This window comes from Strix aluco, chromosome 3, assembly GCF_031877795.1.
Source record: "Strix aluco isolate bStrAlu1 chromosome 3, bStrAlu1.hap1, whole genome shotgun sequence".
NCBI lineage: Eukaryota > Metazoa > Chordata > Aves > Strigiformes > Strigidae > Strix > Strix aluco.
Window position 1 is genome coordinate 93,522,870 of NC_133933.1, and position 25,786 is coordinate 93,548,655.

The 25,786-nt window shown below is 42.6% G+C and overlaps 1 protein-coding gene across 3 annotated transcripts in view; it reads right to left on the bottom strand.

Annotated features, from left to right (window-relative positions):
- MRAP2 (melanocortin 2 receptor accessory protein 2) overlaps nt 1–17,438 on the bottom strand; it is a 28,480-nt gene extending 11,042 nt beyond the window's left edge. For 2 of the 3 annotated variants that reach the window (XM_074819651.1, XM_074819648.1), the window contains exons 1-4: nt 17,388–17,438; nt 11,642–11,739; nt 7,790–7,894; nt 6,469–6,624 (exon numbers count right to left, since the gene is read on the bottom strand). In XM_074819651.1, the coding sequence (XP_074675752.1) occupies nt 6,469–6,595 (127 nt within the window). In that variant the 5' untranslated portion in view covers nt 6,596–6,624; nt 7,790–7,894; nt 11,642–11,739; nt 17,388–17,438. Of the gene's footprint in view, nt 1–6,468; nt 6,625–7,789; nt 9,112–11,641; nt 11,740–17,387 lie in introns of those variants that run through there. The other variant, XM_074819649.1, reaches the window with a different exon arrangement.
- Between the last annotated feature and the right edge of the window lie 8,348 nt (nt 17,439–25,786).

The following is a 25,786-nucleotide window of genomic DNA, read 5'->3' on the forward strand; positions in this document are numbered from 1 at the left end:
CTCTCTGACTGGCAGCTCTCCAGCCACTCCTCCCCAAGCTCCTGTAGCGCTGCTGGGGGTTGTTGTGGCCAAAGTGCAGCACCCGACATTTGGCCTTATTGAAGCTCATACAGTTGGCCTTAGCCCATCGCTCCAGCCTGTCCAGATCTCTCTGCAGAGCCTCCCTACCCTCGAGCAGAACAACACTCCCACCCAACCTGGTGTTGTCTGCAACCTTACTGAGGGTGCACTCAATCCCCCCACAGGAGTGGCCCCAAAACCGAGCCCTGGGGGACACCACTCATGACCGGCTGCCAACCAGATTTAACTCCATTAACCACAACTGTTTGGGCCTGGCCATCCAGCCAGTTTTTTACCCAGCGAAGCTTGTGATCATCCAAGCCTCAAGCAGCCAGTTTCACCAGGAGAATGCTGTGGAAAACTGTGTCAAAGGCCTTACTGAAGTAAAGGTAAACAACATCCACAGTCTTTCCCTCATCCAATAAGCATGTCGCCCTGTCGTAGAAGGAGATCAGGTTTGTCAAGCAGGACCTGCCTTTCATAAACCCCTGCTGACTGGGCCTGATCATCTGGTTGTCCCGCATGTGTTGTATGATGGTACTCAGGATGAGCTGCTCCATCAGCTTCCCAGGCACCAAAGTCAAGCTGACAGGCCTGTAATTTCCCGGATCATCCTTCCGACCCTTCTTATATATGGGCGTCACATTGGCCAGTTTCCAATCTGTCGGGACCTCCCCAGTCAGCCAGGACTGCTGGTAAATGATGGAAAGTGTCTTGGTGAGCACCCCAGCCAGCTCCTTCAGCACCCTCGGGTGTATCCCATCTGGTCCCATAGACTTGTGTATGTCTATGTGATGCAGTAGGTCACTGACTATCTCCTCCTGGATTTCAGGGGGGTCGTTCTCCCAGTCTCTGTATTCTGGCTGAGGAGGCTGGATTCCCTCAGTACAACTGGTCTTGTTATTAAAGACTGAGGCAAAGAAGGCATTAAGCACCTCAGCCTTTTCCTCATCACTTGTTACCATGTTTCCTCCTGCGTCTAGCAGGGGATGGAGGCTCTCTCTGGTCTTTCTTTTTCTGCTCACATACTTATAGAAACATTTCTTGTTGTCCTTGATTGCAGAAGCCAAATTAATTTCCAGCTGGGCTTTAGACCTCCTGATTTCCACCCTGCATAGCCTCACAGCATCGTTGTAATCATTGTGAGTGGCTAGCCCTTTCTTCCAGAAGTCAAACTCTCCTTTTCTCCCTCAGTTGCAACCAAAGCTCCCTGTTTAGCCAGGGTGGTCTTCTCTGTTGCCAGCTTCTCTTACAGCCTGTTCCTGTGCCATTAAGACTTTCTTCTTAAAAAATGTCCAGCCTTCCTGGACCCCTATACCCTTCAGGACCATCTCCCAAGGGATCCTGTCAAGCAGGTGTCCAAACAAGACAAAGTCATCCCTTTGGAAGTCCAGGATGTCAGTTCTGCTTCCCCCTCTCCTGGCCTCCCTAACAATAGAGAACTCTATTATTTCATGATCGCTGTGCCCTAGTCGGCCTCCAACTGCCACATCATCCACCAGTCCTTCTCTGTTCACAAAGAGGAGATCCAGCAGGGCACCTTCTTTGGTCTGTTCACTCACCAGCTGCATCAGGAAGTTATCTGCCACACATTCCAGGAATCTCCGGGACTGGTCCCACTCTGCTGTGTTGTATTTCCAGCAGATGTCTGGGAAGTTAAAGTCTCCCACAAGAACAAGGGCAAGCGATTGTGAGATTTCACATAAATGCCTATAGAATATGTCATCCACACCTCTGTCCTGGATAGGTGGCCTACAGCAGATTCTTACTACAGTATCTGCCCTGTTGGCCTTCCCCCTGATTCTAACACAAAGACACTTCACTCTGTCTTCACTACACTTGTACTCAAAGCAATCATAACAGTCCCTAACATACAGCGCCACCCCACCGCCTCTCCTTCCTTGTCTATCCCTCCTAAAGAGCTTGTAGCCATCAACAGGCACACTCCAATCATGGGAGACATCCCACCATGTTTCTGAGAGCCACTACAGAAAGCTCAAAGCTTCCAGGAACTTGATTAAGAGAGGTCCAAGTGGGACAACCATTCCAGACAACAATCAATTGATAAGCATAGCCCAAAGTTGCAGACCACCAACCCAAAATACGACCTGGTCAAGGACCCACACTATACAAGTACTTTTTTATCTATCATTTCAGTTACTTTTTGTTTATGAAAATATTCAAGCTTCCACTGTAAAAGTTCAAAAAAATTAACATACAAACATGCAAGAGGGAAGTCTTGGTCAGGGCAAGTTTCCTATCTACTCTTAACCTCTCATTACACAGCTGCTACTGAACCTCAAAGGTCATCACTGGCTGTAGAGCTACGCGATGATCTGTTCTGACCCAGCACTGCAGGCACAACACAGAACTTTAGCCAGCCTGTTATCTCCTACAGGAACTAACTAAAGACACCAGAAAACAAGGAATCAGCTAAACTATCCTGCCTGGTGCTTGACCCAAACAGTTAATCACACTCCCACTGTGAAGTATCTTCCACCCTAAAAGGCAGATCTGGAAACCAAAAATCAATTCAAACCATTTGTTCTTTCTCTGCGAAGTCAAAGTGCCTGCTGCAACGTGAGATCTTCTCCCTGTAAAAATACTTTATCACAATCAAGTCACTACTTAACCCTTTTTTCTGGTAAGCTAGGGAGGTTAAGTTTCAAGTCTCCCACTGCAATGTTTACTCCATCTCTCCTCTGTCAGATCTCCTCCTCTCAACACCCTTTGTAAAATAACTAGAGGGCAGTTCAAGTATAGGTCTCCACAATGCGGGGGGGGCTGGTGGTGGTGTTTATAATACTTTTACCCCTTTTTGCTTAAAGCACACTGGTATGAGTTTATTTTCAGTAATTACATGCATTATGAGCCCTGAATTACTTTCAGAATAATTTTATAAGTATAGCCTGTAGTCAGTGGTTCAGGATGCATCTTGTCTTTGGCCTTATTAATACACAATAGCTCATGGTTATCTACCATCCTAACGGACTTTATAGTACCCAAAAATTTCATCTAAAAAGAAATACTCCCATTAAGAAATTTACCATTTAACCATTTACAGCTAACAGTACCTACCAATCAGTCAGACATGCTTCAATGATATGCAACTGCACTGATAACCAGAGTGTAAAGTCTGGCCAAGTAAGATGTCTAAAAAATATGCACATACATTATATTGATCAAGCTGCAAAACTTTAACTCATCAACTAAGGGGAAAAAAATAAAGAAAAAATGAAAAAATATCAAGGCTCTATAAATTACTGCTCCCCACAAAAAAAAACCACACACCTGCTAGCATTGTGTGCTGAATAACAAGCCTGTCTTGTTGTTTGTTTGGTGTTCCCGTCAACAGAATTCCTACTGAGCTTAAAGCTACATCTTCATTGCTTTATTGTGGCTCCTGGTGCACCTTCAACCCTCTGTTGTATCAACTAAATTCTTTGGATTTCTTTAATTTTAAAGTAGGTGGCCCAAGTTCTCTTCAGTATTTCACTTAGGTCTCATTCATTTAAGTGCAAATTACCCAAACCTACAAACTTCTAAACATTTGTTCAAAATAAACAGCATGTAACACAACATTTATTCAAAAAAAAAAGGTACATAGGACTACAGTTATAATACTGTCCCAAGTTACAAATAGATTGGGAAAGTATCCCATGACTTTTAAGTTGCAGTATCACCCTTCCTTGCCTTCCTAACAGAGTCACTACATCCTGGGAGCAGTTCCAACTCCCCTGATCATTCTTACCTATTTTACCTTGTGCTACTGTTACTGAGGTTTCTTATGTTCAAAGGCACAAAAAAGGATTTTGTTCTTATCTCTGCCAGTCACAGATATCTCCCGGCTATCTTTGTCTATTTACTTTCTAAAGCTTTAATTTACAAAACATCTGGTGCCTACTTTTCTAGATTTTCTGATTTCTAGTTCCTGCCTTCACTCCTTCACTTCTCCTCAAGCAGAACACATCTTTTGCTTTTCAAACAGCTATTTTTTCAGTCATATTTGAAAAGTCACTGTGGCATTTGAACAGTTCATCTTCTCCCCACCTCCACTTTTTCTTTTTTTAAGAAACATTTTTGTGTATTAGACTGTTTTGTCAATATTTCTTCTTCACAGGTCACTTTGCATAAATTTTTCTGTGCTTTTCTGAAACAGGCCTCTGAATTCCTTTGTATATACATTAAATTATTAGGAACCTCCCCTTACCTACAATTAATTAAACCAACATTAATCTGAAAGTGGCCTCCAACTTTCTCTTGTGGTATTCATCTTATGTTACGGTTCAAAAGAGTGCTCTCATTTTGGGTGAAATACCTTGTGTATCAGAAATAAATATATAATAATTTAAAAAAAAAAATCACACACCTCTAATTTTAAGAAGGGCCAGTGATGTTTTACAGCTGGCCAAGTGTCACTGCCAGTCTGCATCACCTAAACTCCACTACCCTCTAAGCTCTCCAACATAAGTTACAGGCATTCATTAACACCCCTTTTTTGCCAGTATTCAAGGTCTCCCTCCTAATACAATCCCAGTGTAATCTCCTCTCCTCCTTCCTCTCCAGTTTAGGATTTCAGTGAAGTGTCTGATCACATTGCCTCCACATTCCTCCAGTCTCAACTCAGCTGGAAATAGCTAGAAGAAACATACCAAGAACATACCATGTCAAGAAATACCATGCCATACACAACACAGACTGTTCCTTTACTAAATAAAACTCAGCCCTCAGAATGCATGCAGTAACACCAAAGTAAACAGAGCCAACTCCAATCTATCAGTTAAAAAACCCAAAGAACTGAAAAAAATATCCAGAAGGAACTTCCTAGATCACTGATTCAATACTCCTGTTAACCTCTTTCATAAATACATCAGACTTCATCTGAAAACAGTTGTTACTTCTGTCCCATTCTCCAGTAAGAGCTGTCCAGATCCCTCCTGCTCTATGAACAGCACTGCCAGACAGTGAAGCTGAGCTGCCACTCTCAGCATGGCAATCATTCAATGGCAATCCAAGATCTGTTTTGCCACTGTATCTTCACAATCCAGACATAACTATCGTTTATGTTTTTCTCCAGTTGCACTCTAACATACCGAGCTAAAAAGAAGGCGTGTATGTAACACTGCAACTAATCTTTGTAATCAGTAATTTTTGTAATCAGGTTTGGCCTCTGATTAAGTGGAAGAAAGGAATATAAATTAGAAACATAATAAAAGCTAACCTACATTTTTCAAGTACCTAACATTTGTAAAAATGCAGACAGTAATCAGCAGACTTTTTTGGAGAAAAAAAAGGTAAAGTACAATTCAGGCTAAAAAGCAAATGCTGCTCTAGTTTTTTCAAAAGTGTTAATAACTTCCAAGTTTCTTCTGTCCTTTACAGAAACCTCCTGACTGCAGAGCCAAGGGAGATCAGCCTTTCCGGGCTGCTGTTTGCCACTACAGGCACTCCTCCTTCCCACTCTGAATCCTCATCATGACAAACGAGGCAGAAAGTACGTATCCCATGCCAGAGCATGCTCCAGCACCCTTCCCCAATATTTTGAAGACTGGTGCTCAAACCTTCTCACAGTGTATCCAGCTCAGAAACAAAGAAACAAGATGGTTTGCTTCTCTTTTGTAGAGTGCTTGCAAAACACATCCACTAGTTCCCAGTTAGTCTGTTACTTTTTGTTTTGTTTTTCCCCACCCCCAAACCATTTCCCCCCTAAAAATAAAAGGAAATTTCATAAAAGCCAAAGCCGTTGTCTACATTTCAGATAAGTGTTGGTCCAGCTGTACTAGCTTGTCCTAGCTGAATTTCCTCTCAATTCCTACCCATTTTTCATCTCTCTGATCCCTGTCCTCCACTTGTTACTTCTACTGTAAAACAGCTCCAGTATCAGCAGAGTGCTGAATTTAGCACGCTCCTCCTATGAATAAAGTCCCAATGATAAAAGTTTCTTCAGAAGAAGTTGTTTGTTCGCATGTTTTAAATCTTTTAAAAGCCTTAAATTTATTTTCTATGAAGAAAAACAAAAGCAGTAAGACTGCCCACCAATGCCTTTTTAGCATTAACAGAAACAAGAACAAAGCAACAAGGGTCATACCAAGTAGTCACCAGAAGCAGCAGTGGCTGTATTTGCTGTTACAAACTGTTCCTGATAGTCTGACATTCCTCAGTATTGACAAATTTCTACAGCAGCCAAGAAATTCACAGTTCTCTCATGCACAAGAAAAGCAGTCAACAAAAAGACACAGAATAATAAACAATTATTATATCTAACAATTAGAGTAATACCTCTAATATCTGAGAAGCCAAAAAATGAGGACAGAGATATTTTTGTACAATAATCAGTTACAAATGAAGAGCAGGAACATCAAGATGGGAAAGCTCAGCTGCAATAAAGTATGTCTCTACTGAACTTACATTTATGAGCCTTCAGACCTTCAAATGACACTGGTCCGTACTCATAGTACTCGTACTCCCAGGTGTAATCAGAGTTAGACAAGGCCTGCTGGGAGGTTCTGTTAGAAATCATCTGCAGGGCAGACATCTTGTACCTCAATAAATATATATACACACCTGTGGATACAAAATGTGTTAGAGACTACATACTTCTAGTACATCTTTTCATTTTAGAGAATCCTTTCCTATTTATGGGACCTCCTCCTCATCACTGTTCCCAAGAGCAGCCACTCACAATTACAAAGGCTCTCTCTCTTACCTGTTCCTTTAAAATCCAGTATCACACCCCCTCCCATTCCTTACCCACTCACAGCTGGCCAACCACCAGCCAACACAGAGCTTCTCTTCAATGGAAAGAAGAGAACCTATGTTCACCTCCACAGAGATGCCTGCAAGTGTACAAAGTATCAGAACCAGGCTCCTCAGATTGCATACAGTTTTTATAGCTCAAAAATAGTAAATACCAAAGACTGCAGCTTAGGATGAATGCTGTCATGAAAATGTGGGTGGCGAACTGGCCAGACTACCAGCTTAAAGGGTTATATTATCCATAAAAAGTCCAGCTGGCAGCTGGTTATCAGTGGTACCCCTCATGAACTGATACTATGATGAAATAGAGTGCACTTGTAGTGGATTATGTGGTGTACAGGCAAGAGGCTGGAGGGCAGACTGCTGCTCAGAGGGACCAGGACAAGCTGGAGAAAGGAACCTCATGAAGACCACCAGTGCAAATGCAAAGTCCTATATCTGGGAGGGAATAATTCCATGCCATAGCTCAGGCTGGGGGTTGACTGCTGGGGAGCAGCTCTGCAGAGAAGGACCTGCAATGGACAAGCTGAACATGAGCCACCAATATGCCTTGTGGCAAAGGCAGCCAAGTGTGTACCAGGCTGAATTAACAAGAGGGCAGCCAGCAGGTCAAGAGAAGTGTTTATTCTTCTCTGCTCACCACTGGTAAGACTGTATCTGGGGTATTGTATCTGGTTTTGGTATCCCCAATACTAGAAAGACACAGACACGCTGGGGCAAGTCCAGTGGAAGGCCACCAAGATGGTCGGGAAGCCGAAGTTCAGGATGCACGAGAGCCTAAGGCAACTGGGTTTGTTCAGCCTGGAGAAGAGAAGGTTCCAGGGAGCCCTTAGTGCTGTCTACAGTTACAGTCAGAGAGTGCAGAGATGATGGAGCCAGATTCTTCTCATAAGTGCAGAGTAAAAGAACAAGAGGCAATGGACACAAACCAGGAAACAGGAAATTTAAGTTAGATACAAGGAAAAAAACTTACCTGATCTAGTTGAACATGCTTTGAGCAGGTAAAAAGATCAGATGACCACCAGAGGTCCCTTCCAACCTAAATTTCTCTGCACTAATAAACAGCTTCAGTATGTCACTACAGAAGGAAAATAAAACAGGAGTGATTTTCCTCACAGATTAACAAAAACTGCAGTGCAACATCAAGCATCATTAAATTGTCTTGATCGATATTTCTGTCATTACCACAACACTGCACCAGGGATTTGCATTTTGCAGAGTAATTTTTTCAGAATATTAGACAGTTTTATGCACACCAAAAGAGAGCACATCTCTGCACAAAACATCTGCTGCAGCAGCTGGAGTCAGGACATTCAACTTGAAACATATTACAAAATACATTTTGTAAAACAAGTTGAGCTTTGGGTAATTTTGCATTCAATTATAACCCAGCAGGGTGAAGACTTCATGCAGTTCATAAAACTGCTGCAATCACTTGTTCTGTGAACAATGAAACTTCTCAGAGCACAAAGTCAAATCCAGATAAAATTTCTTGAAAAGGGCCCTAAATAGCCACGTCACTCAAAATAACTGAAACTTCAATCCTTCCTAAGGATAATGTGATTGACTAAGGCTGTGCAAGTAAAGCACATTGTTCCAAGTGCTAGGAGGGCCATACATAAAGAACAAGAATCAGGCACAAAATGAGGAACACAAATTCACCCAGGGAATATGAACAGCACTCCAAATTTGTAAAAAAGTTTTTTCTGCAACTATTTTACCATGAACAAATGCTGGCAGGAATGCCTCCAAACAATTTTAAATAAATAGTGAAGTATGCCTGAAAAAGTAAATTTCATATCCAGTTACGATGTTCAGAAATGGATCTATTTTTCAACTCAAACCAGCTTAGTTTTCACAACAAGCAACTTGTCAACAGGACTGGGGGCCTGGGGTGGGCAGGGAGAGATGTGACCAACCCCATTCTTGGGTCAGGATAAGGAGCTTCACATTACCCTCATCCTCCTTTAGCCACTCAGAAAGCTCCCAGTGAGACTAAATAACCCGAAGCACAGAGAAGGAAGAAAAAAAGATGCCTGTAACAGACAACCCAGTTCATGGCTGAGGATGTTTCCCATCTTCTACTTCCAATCCTTTAAGAGGGGTTCAAAGACAGAGGTAAGACAGAAAAGAAAGATAAGTCTAACTTTAAGTGCTGTGTTGACAGTAAAGTTCTTCCTTTGGTTTCCCAGTGACTAGAAAACATTTCCTGGAATCAAAAAGAGAATGTCTAATTAAGCTTTAGACAGTTTTCCTTGGTTTTAATCAGCTAAAGTAACTGCTGCCTCTGGGAAAAGCAAATGACACAGAGAAAAACCTAAGATTCTTGTCCTAGTTTGCTCCCATCTCAGCTGTCAGTTGTCTCTTAAAAGACTTTGTGTTTCATTTTGTGACTGGATCCTGAGACTATATGGTGCTGCACAGGGTTCCCACCTCTTTTTTCCCCTTCTCCTCAATATTTTGTTGATGATGTGCCTGTTGATCTGTTTTATTAGCACATTCTTGTTTAAGGGCTGCTCTTCTCTTTTATAGCCTTCCAGAGAAGTCTTTCATTTAAATATTTCTCATATGGCATCACCAGTGTTCATTGTCACCTCCTCGCTTCTAGTATTATAGAAAGAGCTGAACAGGAATCTGCAGGCAGAGACTTCAGAATAGGTTATATGAACCATCCAAAAAATGTTTCTTCTTCCACCTCAAATGCAGGCAGATGGGATTAATTGGGCCACATGCAGATCTCTCTCCTGATCTAGTCGCTAGTGTTCAGTTATGATTTATGGGGGGAATAACCACTTTTAGGACACAAAGAATCTGTCCTGGTTTAGTCTTGGGTCAGCACTAGAAGCTCCAGTGTTTCACCACTGACTACAAGCATTTCTAGACTTTCACTGTAGACAAGCCACTGTCAGAGGGAGAGGTACTAACTGAAACGTGGATCACCAGCTCACAGGCTAACATGTGTCTCAGACTTTGTGGAACATATAAAATACGCCTCTAAATCATCCAGCACAGCTAAGCATAAGCATTGTCCCAAACTATCTTACAGTTCACTTGTAAGCTTTGTCTGTCCAAATGCCTCCAATACTTCACCCTGAAACATGCTAAAACAAACCTTTTACTCTACTTCAAAAACCAGCCTAGCATGGTGGAACAAGGACCAGCACAGCAAAAGTAGTGAACGATAAGACCTTGCATCTCCTGAGGAAGAGCAAAGCAGGGTGAGCTGGCGTGCTAGCAGCCTGTCAGGTGCATTTGTCAGGCTGCAGCAGGTCATGGAGGGACTGCAGGTGCCAGCTAAGGGCTTCAGGGAAGGAATTCCCCCAGGAGATGCACTCAAGCACTCCTTCTGCCAGGAACTGACAGCAGTGATTCATCCCACAGCCCTGAGGCATGACAGGAAGCTCCTCTAATTGACCTTGCTGAGGGTTTTTTGGCAGGGCACAGAAGTTGTTTAAGGCAAACATGAAAGTTCCTCTGTTGACCTTGATGTGTATGGTTGCAGACAGCCTTTCCTTACTTATTTCTTTCAGGAGCAAGTAAGCAAATAACAAAAAGCTTCACTTCGATCACTCAAGAAATCCCAAAGCAGGGCTGTGTTCAGTGCTGCCAACCAGGAGACTCAGGCAGGTCAGTCTCCTGGAAATTAAAAAGGAGAAGTGCTCAGGGCCTTCTTCTGGAGCAGTGGGTTGCTCTCTGCAGATAAAGGATGTCAACAGGTGCCCTGACACTCCCCATGGAGACATGACTGCAACTCCTGGAGTTGAATTATACCTTCATGAGTACTTATTTGTAACCTGTGTGAAAATCTGTAAGGTCACAACTTGTCTGACAGTGATACCTGAGCAAGCCAGTTTGATCGCTGGGCTGTATTTGCACAAAAAACACATCTCTGAACTGCAGCAGCTGGGCATCAAATACTGCTGCAGTTGGACTATTTGCTTCAACCTGGACATCATCAACACATTGCACAAAGCTCACAGCCACTTACCTTTCAAAGTAAGTCACTGTAAAGACAAAACTGGACACACACCATATCTGAAGCACAATTTCATGGCTTACACCGCCTCTGGGGCCACAAAGGCAAATCTAGTTTTGCATACATCTGAAACTGGCTTGGTATGTAACCAGCAACAACTACCTCCAGACCTGACCTGCATGCACAAGAATAAATCCATATGGACCAGTCAAGGTATTGTTCATTTCTGGAGCAAAGGAAACTACCAATATGGTATACGCAAGCAACCTGGCAAATTTTCAGTCAAAAAATACATTTATTTTCCACATACTTCCATTCTGCTTACTGCCATAGAGTTGAAGCACTTTATAGTCTTCATAGAATAAATGAACAAACTGTTGGCCCCTTGCAAAGTGTGAAGATCCCAAAAGGTAGGCAGGAAAAAAACAAGAGTAGCAACATTTCAAACTGTGAGAAATCCTAGCCTGAGAAAGCTTAGCACTACACCCTGCTGCATCAGCTCTGCAGTACAACTAACCCAGTTGTTGGCTATGAGAAATTAACAACTTGGGCTGTTTCTATATTCCTGAAGTCCCCATACCAGCAACAATATTCTACATGGGGTGAGAAAAGGGAACCAGTCACCACCACATTCCTTTTTACTCCATCCCACAGACTAAGAGGGAAGTCAGAGGAAAAAGAAGTCAATAAAAAAAAAGGAAAAAAACAAGCACAAACTTATTCACTCTGCATTGCATCAGCTGAAAGGTAATAGAGACCCCATCTTTCCACAACCCTACCACATGGCTGTTGCTTTGAACAAGCTGTGCCACCCCCAAGCACTGATGAGAAATGCAGGAAATACTTAACCAAATGGTCCTTGTTTCTTGATAATTCTTAAGATCCTAGACAGGCAAGATTTAAGATCAAACGTGTGGTCTTTTCAGGGGAATACCCAATCTTCCCATCTGCAATAAAAGAGAGGAAAGTAAGCTATATAAAACAAGTGAAATTTAGCAAGAAAAATAGAAAGATACCTGAAAACTGACTGTACAATTAAAAATCAGTCATATACACCAACTTTGAGTACATGATACCTGGGACTTTTCTTAGAGAGAAAAAAAAGTACCAATGTTAACACTGGTTATGCTTGTGATTGATGCTCACAAACAGCATCATCTGCACGAGCTGTTGTGCTAAAATAACAAGAATTATGTTGGATTCATCACAAAAGAACTTTAAAACAATAGTAAGGAAAAATGCTCGTTTAGTCATTGCTTATTCTGGGAACCACAGATGAGAAAGGACAGTTACAGACATCTGTGCCTCATACTATTGTATTACACATCATATAACATACATTTTACTACCCTTATAATTGTGCAACGTAAGCTAGACTCCAACAATAAGCTACTTATACCCCACATGAAAATTCTCATGAAAATGTCTTATTTTCCATGTACTAATGCTTAATATCTTGAGCTGTGTAAAAGGAGGTCTCCAGGCCATTATATACAATTTACATGCTAACTGTATAGCTACTGTTTGTACTTAGTTTAAAAGCTGTAACATTATGAATTTCAAGTAAAATTTAACAAATACAAGACCAAAACAGTTTGCCAAGTATTTTCCTAAAGATAATAATGATATATGCAAACACGAATGCCCACTTAAGAGTTCAACTCAGTAGGGGCCACCTGGAAATTAGGCAGAAAGTAATATGAAATCATACTGTACTATGAATTCAGACAACTATATGGATCTGAAAATAGAGTAAATACTATATAAGCTCACTCATCAGCCTTGTCTGAGAAGACAGCTGAATTATACCTAACATAGCATGACAGAAGCTATGTATTCTTTTGCTCTCAAAAAGTTTCAGTCCTGCACTGACAGCAAAAGGACATGGCACAGTTAGTATAGAGCTGGTGGGACTTGCTCCCAAAACACACTGAAGCAAATAGCTTAGCTTAACTCCACTACCAAAAGCCTTAAAAATTACAGCCAGAATATACAGTCTTAAGAGACAGTATTATCTACAAATAATAAAGATATGCTATCCATAATTCCATTTACTTCCTGCAGCTAGGGCAGAATTACACAATCAATCCATCATCCAGCTTCAATGTACGAAGTTGAGCTTCAGTTGAGCTCAGAAAACACTTCATTGTGACATTCAGGATTGCAAAAACTGATATATTACAAGAATTCACCCTTCCACCCAAATAAGACATCTCTATACACAAAAAAACCAAACAACATGACAGTTGTTACAGTCACAGTAGAAAACACTTTTAAGCAAAGAAAAGTCTATTTTTCTAAAGAGAAAATAACAGGTTTAAATTTCTGAGCATTTTTTAGAGGGGGAAGATTAGCCTTTCAATAGCTTTTCCCCAGACATACCTCAGGTGAACCTCGTTCTGGACATGGCTCATGGACACAGCTGCAGACGCAGCAAGGCTGTGGTCAGAAGAGAGGTCTGGGTATGGCTGAGCCCATTTTCCTCTCCCCACTAAAAGTCAACCTCCTCTTAGATGTGCAGGTATGGCAGCTTCAAAGCTCAAGGTCCCTCAAGACTAGAAGAAGCCCTATCAGCCCTAAAGTACTGAGACTTTTTCAGTCCTATAATGTTACAAACGGTAACATCAGTAGCATATGTGAGCTTATTCAACACTTTCCAAAAGAAAGGCTGCCTTTCCCTTAGCTGTTTATAGCACTGCCATTTTTAACCTTTCATATTACAAATTTTTAACCTTTCAGTAAATACCACAGATAGAGGTCCCAGGCTGATTTGTTATAAAAAAAAAAAACAAACCCTGAGGTGAAAGAGCTCTGGCATATCCACGAATGAGGTAAGAGTAAACCATAAAGCAAGTTTGCAATTGGCCTGCCCTGAATGCCTCTGTCTTGGGCTGCACTATTTTCCTGAATTTTCCTGGCTTGGCAAAGTTTTTTGTTTTTTTTTATTAAATGCCTCTTTTTATTAGCTTTATTCCCACAGAAAGCTCAGTGCTGAAATGGGGATGTTTTGAATTCCTTGCTAACCCTGAAGTCTGTTAATCCAGTGCCTTATTCTGAGCAGAGAGAAAGGAAAGCTTACCCCCCACACCCCTTCACACTCTCAATGATCAGCCCACTGCCACTCAACTGGAATGGCTCCATCAGAAGATGAGTTAGTTATAAGAGTTGTTTTTAATACACCTTCTATTTGTGTTATCACATAAGAACCTATAAAAAAAAGCAGCCACCATAAAAGCGACAAACATTACAATTTTGTATTGTACATTAACTGTATATTGTACATTAAATTTGAAAGAAAAAATCTCACTGTGAAGAGAACTTATGTCAATGAATGTAACCCCATGCACAGAGTTACTAGACTAGATTTACTCAAATTGGCTAGTCTGCAAGTCATGAAGAAACACTGGAAGCATAGTGCTCAGTGCGGCCAAAGAACAACTGAATCCAAGAACAGAGGCACCTGGGAGTATTTCAGATAACCACACCTAAACTGACCATGTGTAACAGAGTCAAGGCTGAAAGGAGGAACCACTATTATACAATCGCTTCTGGGAAACTCAGTACTGATTAACAGTTGAAATTCCCCGGGGTTCCCTCTGCGTCAGTTACCTGGGCCTGAAGACACCCTGTGCCACCCTCACCAACCCTGCAGGGCACCCCATTGCCATATGCCAGCCCCAGGATTTAAATGCAGAGCAGCTGTTCATAGGGCTGCACAGCCCAGAAAATGGATGAGTGCATTCAGGCCTCATTTCATAGCTCTGTTTTGGCTTTGCAGCAGTGAAAAAAACACCAGGGCTCTGACGCTGACAAGCAGAGTGGAGTACACTCCCCCTCTCCCATTACTAAAAAGACTCTAATCTTCACGTAATGTCCATCTGGTCTGAAGTACAGGCCACAGCACACCTCTTCACTTGTCAGCAGCTCTCCCCACACAAATAATTTTGTTGCTAGTCTACGCTGAAGCCAGCAGAAGATAAACTGGTGGAGATGAAAAAAAAAACAGGTATGATAGACCATTTGTTCAGAACTACTCCCACACTTGGGTATCTCGCAACCGTGGTTTGACTGTGCTATGGTGGAAAAATCTTCAGTGTATGCTCTCACGCACACAGGGTCTGTAAAACCATAATCTCTCTGACACAAAGTAATGCTTGAGCTTTTCAGTTTGAAAAGTCAGTTATGCATTAAGTTTCCTCAAGAACTAATAAAAAATAAAAAGATACAGCTTTTCATGAAAACTTCCACACTTGAATGACCAAACATTTTCTGAACTTTTGTAGTTAGCCTACAATATGATGCAGAAATTTCACCTTAATCGGTTCAGTGCAAATTTCAGTCACTGAAATGGAGCTGTTTATTAAAAGTCAAACTGGTTTGGGATCTTTCCAAACCAGAACTGGGCTTTTTTCTGCCTTTAGATCTAATTCTTCCCTCTGGTGCTGCTGAAGAAGCAAACAATTTATTGTGCCTCAAATACAAATTTCTTTTCAGGTAAATCAGACAGCAGCACACGACTCGCAAGCACGCATCTGAATTCTCTCATTCTTCATTCCTACCACATCTCTCTGCTACACGAGGCTATAAAGTAGTAACTAGAGATCAAGGAAACATCATTAAAACAGTACAACCAAGGCCCACTGCAGTGAGTATGCAGAATAAAGCCTTCATTTATTTTGTCAGTAATAGCTTGTATTATTGGTTCAAAGACTGCAAATTTGATTTCAACTGTTGAACAAGCTGCAAGAGTATCATCTGTGCTTCACCTTAAAACCTCTTCCACCACAAAGTATACGTGGACAACTAGCAGAAGAATAGGCAGTAAATATCTTTGTCCAGGTTTTAATATTCTGGATTTTTTTTCTTAAAGAAAAGGTATTCTCTTGCAATAACTTATTTCATACATTTTTGCTCGCAACCGATATACCCAGAACGTCTCATTATTTTCTGCAAGAATGGAGTCAGACTGTCCTTAGTCAATGGAGAGTTGCCATTTCCCTGGCATCTTTCCAGGTATTTTACTCCTGTGGTAAAAAGTTATCTTGACTCTCTGATTAGGAGCCTGAAAAGGAAACCACAAATGGACAAGAAAAAACAAGCAGTATTTGAGACTATTACCTGATTATCTCCAAACAGAAGCCAAAACATCTATTTATTTCCACAGCGATTATGCAAATCCGCATCCCTGGGTATACAGCCTCCAGGGAGCTCAAGTGAGAATAACAGATAATACCAGAGGGAGCAGCTCCTAAACAGAGCAGTAGGCTGGGAAACACACCTGGAAATAGAAATGCCTCAATGTTCTTGCAAACAAACCCCAACAAGCCTGGCCAAGGCAGTTTAAGACAGCGTTGTCATTGCTATCCCATCCCTCTACCTGCTCTGCCTGTCACAGGAGAAGTGGCAAACTAACGGTGTGCCCACGTTTGCAGTCACTGTCCAGCACTGTACACCAGGACGAGCAAGGGAAATGTCAGGAAACAGAGACTCTTTGGAAGGAAGTTTTCCTGGCTTGTCATTGAGGTGAGCATCTCCCGCAAAAGGAGGGGCAGACAGCTCACGGAGGACTTAACTGCTGCTCAACAGAGGAAGAGACTGCTAAGAAGACAACTGTTAAGAAAGAGACTGTTAAGGGAGAAGGGAGGTGAAAATAGGGTATGAGAATCAGCAGGAGACTAGGGAAGAGCACATGGGAGAACAGGAAGAGGGCAAGAGTTAGAATGGGAGAAGTAATCTAAGGCTACACGAAGGAGAGATGTTCATCCTTTCAGTCTGAAAATACAAAGGGAAATGTCATCTGGAAAACAACAAAAAACAAACAAAAGCAAAACAAACAAACACACACACCCCCAAATTACCTTGGGGGTTTTTTTGCAAACATTTTACATTAAACTTTTAAGTTCATCCAAATTCAGCAGCCAAAGCAGAACACAACATACAATTTGGGAGGACTAAAAATAATTTCCATGTATTCCAAGCAAGCTACGTGCTTTCTAGCTGTTTTGCTTTTGAATACACAGACTTTATAACACCTGAAGGAATCACTCTGCTACAAACTCAGAAATGTGACTCAAGCTTTCTGCAGGTGGCATTTTCCACATTACCCAAATGAAGAGTGCCACCTCAAGCTTTTTTTATTATTTTAAATAAAATAAAAATTAGAGGAATACTTCAGGCTTGTGAAAGCGGACAGGTCTCGGTTTCGAGACCACCCAGCCGCCTGTTAACGCGGGCTGAACTCCAGGCACTCGGGGCACCGGCACCCCGCCCGGGGCTTTCCACACCGCCCAGCCAGGGGCACCCACCCACCCGCGGCGGCGGGCCCTACCGCGGGGCGGCGCGGAGCGGGCAAGGCGAGGCAGGGCCGGGCCGCCCCGTCCCTCCCTCCCGCCCGCCCGCCACAGCACCGTCCCCTCACCGCGCTTACCCGCACCGGGCACGGCCGCCCGCGCCCCCGCCGCGTCACTTCGTCCCGGGCGAAAGACGCACCCCCTCAGCAACACGCCGCCCCGGGACGAGCCAGCGCCGAGGGGGAGCCGGGCAGGATGAAGCCGCCGAGGGGCGACGCCCTCTCGCCCACTTCCTCCCTCCTTACCTGACTGCGCGGCGGCAACGACCGCACCACCCGACGCCGAGCCAAGCCCAGCCGGACCGGACCACGCCCCGCCCCGCCCCGCCCGGCCACAGCCAATGAATCAGCAGCAGCCGCGGCGGCCCCACCCGCCCGGGCGGCATGGCACGGCCACGTGACGCGTCCGGGCCAATGGACAGCGCGGGCGGGAGCGGCCCCGCGGGCGGCCGCAGGTGCGGGCAGCGGGGCGGGCAACGCTCCTCGCCTTGAGGCGGCCCGGCCGGTGGGAACCCCTAGGGACATGGACCGGGACCGGGACCGGGACCGCTGCCCGCCCCGGGCTAGCGTGCGCGTCTGTAGGTGTCGAGGGGAGGGGCAGAGCACCAGTTGGGAGTAACTCCCTGGTGCCGCCTGCCTCGCAGGAGCACACACAACTCAAGGGGGAACATTAATTTTGGAGGGTGAGGAGAGCCAAGGAGGATGGCCTTTCCCCGCTGGGAGTGGAGGGGCCAGCGCGTTTGCACGTGGGTAGGCCCAAGGTCCCCCCGTGGGGAGACACTGTGAGTGGAGCCCATGGCCCTGGGCAGCCAGGCCTGCTGGCACCAGGCCTGCTCCTGGCCTGGGAGAGCAAGGGTTGTGAGAGGTGCTGTCTCAGCTGCCAGGAGGTGAAGAACAGTGCCTTAAAACCACTGGGATTGTACGGCCTCTCACACCATTGCCATCCCTATGAACTGCAGCTTCTTAAAAGGAAGAGACCTTTGAGAGCATATGAAATCAGTACCTCACTCTGCTGCTTGCAATTAGCAAAGCACAGGAAATGGCGGAATCACTGAGGGTCGGTAGGACATCTGGAGATCACCTAGGCCTGCTGAAGCAGGGTCGGCTAGAGCATGTTGCTCTGGACATGATTGGGTCCTCAGTATCTCCCAGGATGGAGACTCCACAACCTCTCTGGGCAAACTGTCGTGGTGTTTGATCACCCTCACTGCAAAAAAACAGGGTTTCTCATGTTTAATGGAAGGTCCTGTTGCTTCAGTTTGTGCCCACTGCTTCTTGTGCTGTCATTGGACACCACTGAGAAGAACCTTACTCCACCTTCTTTACTCCCACCATCAGTCATTCATACACACTGATAAGAGCATCCTGAGCCTTCTCGAGACTACGCAATCAATCACAGCTCCCTTAGTCTCTTCTCATATGTCGCAGGCTTCAGTCCCTTCACTGTCTTTGTGGCTTTTAATCATCTTTGTGGCAATCAAGTGCTATAATGACTGATGTTACTTAATTTTTCAATCCAGTACTAGGAAACAAGACCCACATACCTATCCAATGAAGCCACTGGCCTGCTGCAATACCCACCCTCAAATATTACAGTGAATCCTTGCTAGTGCTCTGGTGCTTACTCTTTAGCATCAGCCTCTCTGCATGGTTCATATCTTTGTCTGCTTGCACTTGAATGCAGGTTGTGTGCAAGTAAGGGCATCTGTGAAACCAATGGTTTTCATATATTTCTTTCCAAGTAGGACTGTGATCTTGGACAGTGCCAACTCTCTCCAGCAATGGTCATAAAAGCTATCAGTGCTATCATCTTCATCTCGAAAATATAGAACTGAAGCTTATGCATGGTCACGATTATGATCAGAAAAGTGAATAAGCACAATGGCAAGTCGGGAGCCTCCCATCTGCTAATTCCACTGCTGTTGAAAAGGCGGAATGACTCAGGCTTTTGTTCATTTTCCTAGCCTTAAAAAAAGAATTGGCATTCAAATTCCCTCTAAAAGAAAGAAGCCTCGCGTACCCAATATCCCCCTTCCACCACATCTCCTGTGCTTTGTCCTCTAAAGAAAGATTTTAGAGCTTTTATACCAAATGCAGAAGAGGCCGAACAAACCACAGCTAGACCAATGAAACAGAATTGTAGCATTTTCTCAAGATTCTTAATTTCATTTCCAACACTTAGTGAAACTACAGAATTAATGACTATTCAGTAACAGCAACGTGGCTGAGATTGCAGTGGAAGAAATACAGTGTTCTTTTCTGATGAGATGTGGAACTGCAGGTGCACAAACTCCAAGTGTAGATAAGGGTGGTGCACAATCTTTTTTTCCATTCCTCCTGTCATTTCAGTTTTTGTCTCTTCATGCACATTGTTAGCAGTGGGAATTTTTAAAAGGCAAAGGAATTCAGCTGAGGGAAGAGGAAAGGCAGCACAGGCATTCACATTGTGGCTGACCAGAATGAAGATGGAGCTTCATCTGCAGCAGCTGCCCTCTTACACCTCAGCAGCTGCGGCATCAGCCCAGGATTTAGTGACACACAGCTAGAGACCGCATTTACAGTTTGTCATGACTCAACCCCAGCCGACAACTAAGCCTCACCCAGCCACTCAACTAAGCCTCACCCAGCCACTCACTCACTCCCCCCCCCCAGTGGGATGGGAATAAAAATTGAAGGGGCAAAAGTGAGAAAATTTGTGGGTTGAGATAAATACAGTTTAATAGGTAAAGCAAGTGGGTGTTCAGCCATCTCCAGGAAAGCAGGGCTCCATCACACATAATGGTTACTTGGGAAGACAAACACCATAAATCCAAATGTCCCCCCCTTCCTTCTTCTTCCCCCAGCTTTCTATGATGAGCATGACATCATATGGTATGGAATATCCCTTTGGTCAGTTGGGGTCAGCTGTCCCAGCTGTGTCCCCTCCCAACTTCTTGTGCACTCCCAGCCCACTTGCTGATGGGGCAGCATGAGAAGCAGAAAAGACCTGGATGCTGTGTAAGCACTGCTCAGCAATAGTTAAAACATTCCTGTGTTATCAACACTGTTTTCATCACAAATCTAAAACATAGCTCATACTAGCTACTATGAAGAAAATTAACTATCCCAGCCAAAACCAGCATGCAATTAAAGCACAAATTCTGCAGAAATTCATTTTGCCAGTCCTTCTCACTTGCCAAATATTTAAATTCATGTATAGTTAGTAGCTGCCTGGGGTTTAGCAGCCATCTAGAAAGCTATAGCAAATTAAACCAAAACCCTCTTCACTGTAGCTTAGTTAGAATTGACCAAAAAAAAAAAAAAAAAAAAGAAAATTCTAGAAAAGGAACATTATTACAGAGTTAAGAGCTTTGCAGTTCTTCCAGATCTGTGGTGGTTTAAATGGAAGGCAACAGAGGGACTTTCCTGCACCACTTATGACATCTAGGACTATGTTACAAGAATAAAGTTTGGTTGCATTTTTATGTTAATAAAAATGGTAGAAAGAAACAAACTTCAAGCACATTTTTTTGTACTACACTCTCAAAAAAACATCTCAAGGTTGGAGATCTACAAACAGGCTGCCCTAGTCCCAGTGCTGTTGATAGACAAACATACTTACAAATTCAGGGTTCAAAGTTGCCAAAAATTGATTTTGATTCTCTCTCAACTCTGTTGAGTTCCTCTGTTTGTCATGGTTTGAAATAAATAATACTATAGGGGAAAGCATATTTTATGTACCTTACAACATAAAACTAAATTAAAAGCTAAAACTAAAACATCCATTAATGGAGAGTGAAGTTTTAACAGGAGCCACTCATGCAGGTTAGATGCAAATCTATAGATATGCATGACAGTAATACAAAGCAGGTGAGTAATGAACTATGTTCATATCTTGTAGCCATATTACTTTCACAAGTGATAATTTTTAGGACAGAATTAATATTAAGTTGAGGTTGCAGAAAAACTGTGGGGAAACTGCACGTTGTGCAAGCAGAATAGCTTCTGAGAGACCCTCCTTGCCCACAGTAGCAGTAGGAGAATCCACCTTCCTCCACTGGACCATCTTTCAGTGCTCTTACGCTCAACTACTGAAGATGCTGTCTGTTTCCGGATGAAGGTCTTAGTACCATTTCTGTGTTAAAAAGGAAGTTGTTCCCTGGTATATTCTTATGGTAATTGTGTAATTATAATTAACATTCTTTGGATAAAGTTCATAGTCTTGAACACTCCATCGCTTAGAGTGATTTTTTTTTTCCTTTTGGTAACCCACTTCAATTTTTCAATAAAGATAGATCAGAACATTATTCCAGCATCAGCCACACAAGAGGTAAATATCACCTCTCTGCTGATCCTGAGTATTCCCCTTTTAAGTAAGGCACAGAGCTGACATAACTCCTTCATAAGAGCAGTTATGTCCTTTTCTCACAGTTTTGTCCTTTAAAACTTCTTCAGAAACACAAATTTCTAGCATATACTCCTTTTTATGTGTGACTTTCAGTCTGCATTCCTCTCTCTACAGACTGAATGTTCTGAAGTACTTTTTAATAATTAAAAAAAAAAAATCCAACTAAGCTCATGCCTATGCTGACTTGCCACTGATAGCTGTTGAAATCTGCACCAGCACTGACCCCATCTGATATGTGCTGATTGGCATTTTAATGTGATTAGTTTTCTTATCTGAACGTAGTGCTGATGTTACATGTAATATGAGCCAATCTTGTAATCTAATTTAAAAACTGATTTATAATTGTCAGATATACCCTAATTCCCTTAAAAATACTAAGTCATACTTAGACTTTGAATAAATCCATGCCTCTTTTTACTGTCTGTGGTTAAAACAAAGAGCTTGCTCTGACAGCCAGCAAATATCAGTAATCAGATTACTGGACAACCACCCCCCCAAAAAAAATTGTAGTTACCTCTCAGTCAATTAACTTCCGAAAAGAAATAAATTGCCCACAACACTTGTAGCCCATGCTTTAATTTATTAGATTAATCCTGTGCCGGTCTTTATGCTCTTTTGCCAATCTGTGGCAAGTTGTGTGGGCTGTGCCTGTACAGATCCTCTCATCTAGTGCTTTTGTTAATACACTAGCACAGCATCCCTTTTTCTTGGTATTTTGATCACAGAATAAAATCTTTTCAGCTATTATGTTTCACCCTAATTCACGGAGCATCTTTTCTTGTTCCTGGAACAGCTCCTATTTCTGGGAATAGAGGGGAAGAAAACCCTCAAAGGTTTCCAGTTCATTCTTGTATGCAGAACAATGAGAGAAGGACAGGCAGACTTCATTCCAATAAATTCCGGGTATTGTTTTCTAAATACTATGGATATGAAGCAGATTTATGCCAACAAAACTACTCATGAGTCACAAGCATTACATCCTAGTTTATTTTACAGATTACGATTCTGTTAGACTTTAGCAAAATAATCTGCAGTGCCTGCCAAGCCCAACATTAGTAAGCAATTGCACAGAAATGTGGTCCATGTCACTGAAATTCGGTAAGCTATGGCATGTAGTTCAAAGCTTCTGTATTTGATAAGCCATGGCAACTGGTCAAAATCACAAGTATGCCTAACTGCCCTAAGCAATAGCTCTTCCAGGTTATGTATACTTTATTTTGCAGACTGAGAAACAGGTAAACCTAATGTGGTTTTACAGCATAGATTCTGCTGTGCTGTGCAGAGGAGCAGTTCTGCAGTGGAAGCCAAGGCAGTTGTGTCTTTCCAGGGACTCTGTACTGAAAGAGAAGGAGGGAGCCTAAATTCATTTCTGCCTTGAGACATCAGGCTCACAAGTGCTCATAGATCCTTGCACTGAAATTCAAGTGTCTCTGAAGTTGTCTGTAAGGAACTGGATGCTCTGAGGCTGGAGAAGAGGAAGTCTTTCCATTGGAAGTATCCCCAGACTTCCTAGCAAGGGCAGCTCTCTCTGCAGCTCTTCTGGTCTCTTTTCAAAGATTCATATTTTTCCCTAGGCAGGGATGACCTGCCTAGCATATTAATATTGGTGTGCCTTGCAGATATTGACACAGAAGTTTAGATTGTCGTAGACTTTACTTCACCCACTGCCTTGCTCAGTCCATGTTCTCCCTCTTGTAGCTCAAGTTGTAGCTCAGGTGGGCCTGAGTGTGGTCCATTATCCCCTGTGGACCACTTGGAGACCGCAAAGGCAGGACATGAAAATAATTCCTCATTTCCTTAGACATGAGAGACATGACGTTCAGATATTCATTCTCTGGTACTACACAAAGGCTGTCATCTTACGCTCAACCCTTAGAGCATGTTGTGAAGCTTCAGTTTAGCCTAGAATTTGTACTATTTTCCTTCCTGCTGGCTCCTCCTTAGTAGAGGAAAGCACGTAACCTACAGTGGGTATCAGTCTCTGCCAGAAATGTGTTTGCTCTTAGAAGATTCACAATCACCTATTCACTGCTGTAGAGAGGATCTTGATCAACTGGGGCTGCATCTCTTGAGAAATAGCATCATTGAACCACCACACAACTCACCATAAAAAATTATTACAGTACTTTCTGTGAGACATCATTTGGTGTGAGAGACAATTTCTTTTATTAGATAAATCAACATAATCAGACAGGCAAACTAATATGCACGCAGCCCTTCTTCTGGTCTGAAGGAGAAGCTACATCCTCAAAGCTAAGTACAATTTAAATGAGATTTTAACTTGATTTATGTTAATCTATTAAATGGTTTGAAAGAAAAGGTGGCTGATACCTGTAAAGCAAAGATGGATACTAGAAAGACATAAGGCTGTAAGGGTGGTAGCTCCAAAAACAGAGAAAGAAGCCATTTATTCCTTACAGAGTAGATCTATAAGGGCTAAACTAAGGGTGGGAAGTAGGCAGAAGCAGAATGTACCACAAAAAAACCTTTCTTTTCGGTCTGTTGTTTTCAGTATGCAAAAGGGTTATGAACTATACTTGCCAGACTCTTCTGGTTAAGGTAAATACCTTGAGGGAAATGAGAGAGGTGAAAGGATCACTTCTCTGAAAATGTTGACAGTATGACAGTAAGGAGGTGTTTGTTCTGTTCTGACTGCACAGAGGCAATTCGGTTTCTTCAAAATTCATATACCAACACACCCACTTCTACAAAAACAGCAACTGTCCAGTATAACCAGTACAGATACTGAACAGTCACTGTAACAACATTCATTTAAGAAGGATGTTCCTCTAGGGTAACACATCATGTTTTTGGGGAGCCCCTTAAACAGAGCCTACTATATTACAAAAACAAACCCTGTTTATTATATATGCGCAGTTGTCACATAGCATCAGTACTGGTGGGTGTATGGAAGAATTATGCAATCAAAAGTGAATCACCATCTATAGTGAAAGAAAGATCCTTGGTGGGAGGGAATTGCCTCCTTCAAACAAGGTGATCAATAGAGACCCCTAAAATTTTAACAGTTTCCATTTCTGCTAGGCACTTACAATACCAAACATAACTTTAGAACTCATCTATCATTTAACCTTCAATGAAAAATTTGCTCTTTAATAGGTTTGCTGTTTTAAAAAAAAATCATTTTTGATCGTCACTTGGTATAAAATCACAGCTCACTGAAACCTACATGTAACATACTGGCTTTAAACCACCTTCAGCTTTGAAAAGTTTCCTTTGATGAAACTAGATATACTTCCACTATGATCAGGTTTTTTAACTTCTAATCTTTCTGAGTCATGTTTCTTCAAAGACATAATCTTTCTGCTTAGACTAGGATAGGGCTCAGAAATAGCAATTAATATTTCAGTAAGCACTATCTGAATAGCAGAGTACCTTTCACCTGAAGGCCTCAGACTTCTGGACAGCTTCAAATCTGACTCTTCAGTTCAACAGAGTGCATTCGAGCTGCCTACTGTGTCAGAGAGAAGACCACACACTGTTTTATCTTCTGCATGATAACTAAAGTGCTCCAGAGGCCAAACAATCTCAGCAGCTGGAAAGCATGGAGAACAAGGATGATCGATACAGGAATCTTGCTGGCTAGCACAAGTACAGGAGATCAGAACTTTTTACCAGCAACTAAGTGAGGAGTATTCATTCCTGCTTCTTTGAATGAGGCTGCCCCATCACAGAGGGCTTGCTAGTAAATCAAAAAGGCTGAACTTGCTAACCTGCAGACCTTTCTTCACTGAGGGTCTGGCACTTGGATCATCCAAAGATTATTTCATAGTATGGAAAAGTTTTGCTCTGCAGCGTTGATAACCTCAACAGGTAGCATGCAGCCTTACTTCAGTGAAAGTCTCTTATGTCGGATGCTATAGAAGTATGGAGTTTATAAGCCTCTACTGAATAAGAAGTTTTTGTAGCCATCCAAGATCTCTCTTTGGTAGGGAATAAACATCTCTTCAGCTCACTTAGGTCAAAAACTCAGTCTAGTGACTCTGCTGGACCTAATACAAGCAACACTGTGTTTCCAAGTCAGCCCTTTTCCTGAGATCCTCATTGGCAACTTGTTCTCAAATGGAACTTAATGGGACAGAAGAGCAAAGGACAGAGGTGAGTGCCATCCGGTTTGAGCACCGTTCAGCCCTCTGTGTACTCTGGACAAACACATGCACGACCATTCCCAAGAAAGAGTAAAACAAAAACCATTGCCACAAGAACATACTATAGTCAAGCATATGGTTTAGAAAGCTAA